The sequence below is a fragment of the Aptenodytes forsteri genome, unplaced genomic scaffold, assembly GCF_000699145.1.
Source record: "Aptenodytes forsteri isolate BGI_AS27 unplaced genomic scaffold, ASM69914v1 Scaffold19, whole genome shotgun sequence".
Classification (NCBI taxonomy): Eukaryota; Metazoa; Chordata; class Aves; order Sphenisciformes; family Spheniscidae; genus Aptenodytes; species Aptenodytes forsteri.
Window position 1 is genome coordinate 121,098 of NW_008795327.1, and position 3,880 is coordinate 124,977.

Below are 3,880 nucleotides of genomic sequence, written 5' to 3' on the forward strand. Positions count from 1 at the left end.
GGACACAGCTCGCTGGCAACAGGAGGTGGCTACGCTGCGCCTGAGCCTGGAGGCAGCACAGAGGGAGCGGGAGGCAGCCGAGCGGGACCTGGAGGCCTTGCTGCAGAGGCACCGGCAGGAGAAGCAGGCCTGCAGGCAGCACCTGCTGCAGGTGGGCAGGGAGGGCTGGGGACGCACCTCCAGGCTGCCAGGGCCATGCCAGGCAGCCCCAGGTGTCCCCACAGGTGCTTCGGGACCAGCAGCGCCTGGCAGAGGAGCAGAGGGAGGTGCTGGACCGCCAGCACCGGGTGCTGCTGCAGGAGGTGCTCCGGGATGCCGTGGAGCTCGCCACGCACAACCAGCAGCTGCGGGAAGCCAGACGGCTGGGCTCAGCCGATGCCGCCACACAGACACCCTAAGCCAGCATCCCAGGGTGGTGGGCACTGCTGCCCGGGCAGGCAGGCAGGATGGGGTGCCTGCAGACCCCTGCCACCTCAACGCCCCTTCCCTGGAGTGAGGCACCAGCCCTGATGCCAGGGGACCGGCCAGCCCCAGCTAAAACAGTTACACAGGGCAAGGCCTCCCGTCCTGCCTGCTCTGGCTGCTGAGAGCTGCTCCCTGCAGAAACCTGGCCCCAGGGAGGGTGCTCGCTGGCAGAAGGAGGGGAGTGCTTCACCCCTCTGCTCCCATGGGGAAAACCCCGCTCTGCTGCTGGGCATGTGCCTGCGGGAGCACGGGCTCGGGCACAGCCCTGCAACAGGAGCAGAGCGGGCACGGTGGGAGGGCTGGTGATCCCCGGGCTGCTGCCATGTGGAATAAAGCAGGTGCCCCTTCAACTGATGAGCGTCGTCAGGCTCAGACATGCTCCTGGCCCCAAAACCTCTGCCAAGCAAAACAGATGCCTTCCCGCAGGGAGGACAGACACACGCATGCTGTTGAACCGCAACTTTAATAACCCCAGCCAGAACCAGCGGTGACTTCTGCCTGCCAGGAACTCACTAGCCACAGCATTGGTACAAATTCGGGTGCTGTCTCCCTTTTGGGGAGCAGGTGAAACAATTCCCACATCCCCCTACTCCCCATCTGCTCCGCACGGAGCAGCGACACCATGCCTGAGAAGGGGAAATGGGGCCCAAGGACAGCAGCCCTTCAGCCAGGGGCTAGGGCAAGGGGTGGGCTGAAAAACCACAGAGGTGGGAGAAACGCCGCTGGCCATGGCACGAGGCTCTCCAGGCAGCAGCACCCAGCCCCGTGCAGATGGCTGGTAACTCGACAGACCCGGAGGGAGAAACCCTCTTCCCCACCTCACTAGGGGCTCAGAGGGGTCACAGGCCAGCGGGGGTCACCTCCCACAGTGCTGAGGCTCCCCTGAAGCCAAGGGCTGGGGATCGGCTGGGCATGTCGGATGGACGTGGCCCCCCTGCCACGGGGAAGCACCATCCAGAGTTGGAACAGCATCAGACCGATGCTGGCCTGGCAGCGATCGTGCAGCAGGGCTGCCTGTGTGCAGAGCCCGCAGCACAGCAGAGCTAACCACTGCAGGAGGATTTACAGGCACAAGAAACAGGTGTGCTCTTTGGTGTGGGGAAGATGGGGGAAGCAGCTTGAGAATGCGATACGCCACATGAACGAGGCGCTCAGGAGCCACCCTCGAGGCTGGGCTCACCTGATCACGCAGGAACCCTGTGGCACGGAGCCCGGCCGGGCTGGAGCAGGGCCCAGCTTCCGCCCTGGAAACAGGGACAGGGCACTCTCCCCCTCAGCATTCCTCCTCTGGGGGCCCCTTACTAATCTTGCATGCGCCCACAGTACCGACACCCTGCAGGGCAGGGAGGCCGACGGCCAGAGCACAGCTGTGCTTCTAACACCAGCCCCAGCACAAGCACTAAACACCCCTGAGGAATGACTAAAGACTGCCCTGGCACACGCAGGGCAGGAAGGCAGCGGCTACGTGACCCCATAGTACAAGTGAACAGCAAGGCCGATGCATGAGACGGCAACAAAGAAGAGGAGGGTGAACTGCAGGTTGAAGAGGGTGACGGACAGGAGGGCGTTGACCAGGATAGAGCAGGAGATCACGAACAGCCTGGTGATGTTACTGCTGTGCTTCATAACCACGGACATGATCAAGCCGTTCAAGGCCTGGCTGACCACAATCACCAGCACCCAGGAGGAAAAGCCCTCCAAGAAACTGCCCTCTGCGCTGCTCCAGAAGTAGCCGATCAAGTTGAGCAGGACCCCAAAGAAGTAAAGGAAGAGGTTCTGAAGGCTGAGAGGCAGCGCCTGGGTTTTCAGGATGGCTTCTGTGTAGACAGCAGACAAGCCCGATATCAGGCAGTACACCGAGATCAGCAACAAGCCCACCAGCGTGACGTGCAGCTGCATCTTGGAGGGGCTGCCAGGGTCCTGCAGGCCGCCACAGCTGTAGCTCACCCCAGCAGCCACCAGCAGGAAGAGAGCCACCCATTTGCGCTTGCTGAGTCTTTGGCGCAGGAAGAGGCTGTAGAGGAGCGCAGTGCTGACGATCTTTAAGTTACTCAAGACCTGGTAGGTGCTGGGATCCATGAAGAGCTGCATGTGAACCACCAGGTTGTTGTTGGCAGCATAGAGCAGGGCAGAGAGGGCGAAGGGGGCAACATGGCGCCACGACACGGCGACTCCCAGCAGCTCCCGGTTCCAGGTCAGCAGGAACAGGAGGGAGAACATCAGTTTTGTCAGCTCAACAAGAACCACGACGGACGTGGAGCTGAAGGGGATCATCCCGTCCACCTTGCACAAGGTCAGGAGGGGAGCATGAGAGCCGTATATGGCTACAGACAAGACCAGCATCAGTCCCCACAGCCCCCTCCGGAGCACCCGGTTTGCAGAGCCAGCAGCATTACCGAATATCACCATTTTCAGGCAGTAGCCAGCAAGGGCGAGCTGCTATCAGTGCAGACAGGCCAGACAGACTTGCACCCTAGAACATTCAAGAAGAGACCAAATACCATGAATTTAATGAGCCTGATTAAAACAGGATGTTACCTGCTACATTTCTGATGCAGTGGAAGAGAATGGTTTTGTCTTTCGTTAGGAAGAGAACTACAAGCCTCCCCAGGAAGCCATACAAAGCATGTTCCTAGGGCAAAGCGTGCGCTCGGTGGAAGGGCGTACGGGTGGTGAGCGTGATGACATGTCACAGGCAGCCTTTCAGTCCGCAGGGGCATGGGGAGAGAGCTGAGGGGAAAAGGCAGCTGGCAAACCGTCGGCTGCCGATGCTTCCAAGCTACTGTGGGTTAGTGGAATGATCACCGCCATCACGATGCTCTAATAAATACCCCATAACCAGACCCGCTGATGTCTTGCAATGATGCGTTGTAAAGCCCCTTTTCCACTGGAAAAGAACAGTGTACATGACACGCCTCTGAAAGCCCTAGGAATCTTCTGTGCCTGCTAACTAAGGAGTACTGCTCCTACAGTCACGGCTGCCAAAGGGCTCCTTGCTAGTCCCGACCTTTTTTCAGTGAACTGAAATAGTCCCGGACTGTCTTTTCAACGTTGGGGACGGCGTAGTTCTGAGCGGCGTATATCCCTGTGCAGGTCCCAGCCACGAATCCCAGGACGGCCGAGAAGCGAAGTTTGGCTACCAGGTAGCCCGCCAAGAAGCCTTTGAGAAAGGGCGAGGCCAGCAGAGAGCCATCCTGCGGAGAAGAGCGAAGGGTGAGGCCACCGGGCAGGGCGGGGCGGGCTTGCGCAGGGAAGGCAGAGCGGGGATTTTTTATTATTATTATTATTTTTTTTTACCGAGCCCCCTCAAGACGGGTGACCGGTCCGCCCCGAGGCACACGGGTCACATACCGGCGGGGGAAGCGCGTTACCTGCCCCACGCCCGCGTGCACCTCGTCCTCCACCCTGCGCTGCA

At 60.3% G+C, this 3,880-nt stretch overlaps 1 protein-coding gene across 1 annotated transcript; it reads right to left on the bottom strand.

Moving 5' to 3' along the window:
- Positions 1-919: 919 nt before the first annotated feature.
- SLC35A4 (solute carrier family 35 member A4) lies at positions 920-2,886 on the bottom strand. Its single transcript, XM_009280061.2, has one exon. It carries the CDS (start codon positions 2,872-2,874, stop codon positions 1,927-1,929), a length of 948 nt encoding a protein of 315 aa, XP_009278336.1. The 5' UTR covers positions 2,875-2,886; the 3' UTR covers positions 920-1,926.
- Between the last annotated feature and the right edge of the window lie 994 nt (positions 2,887-3,880).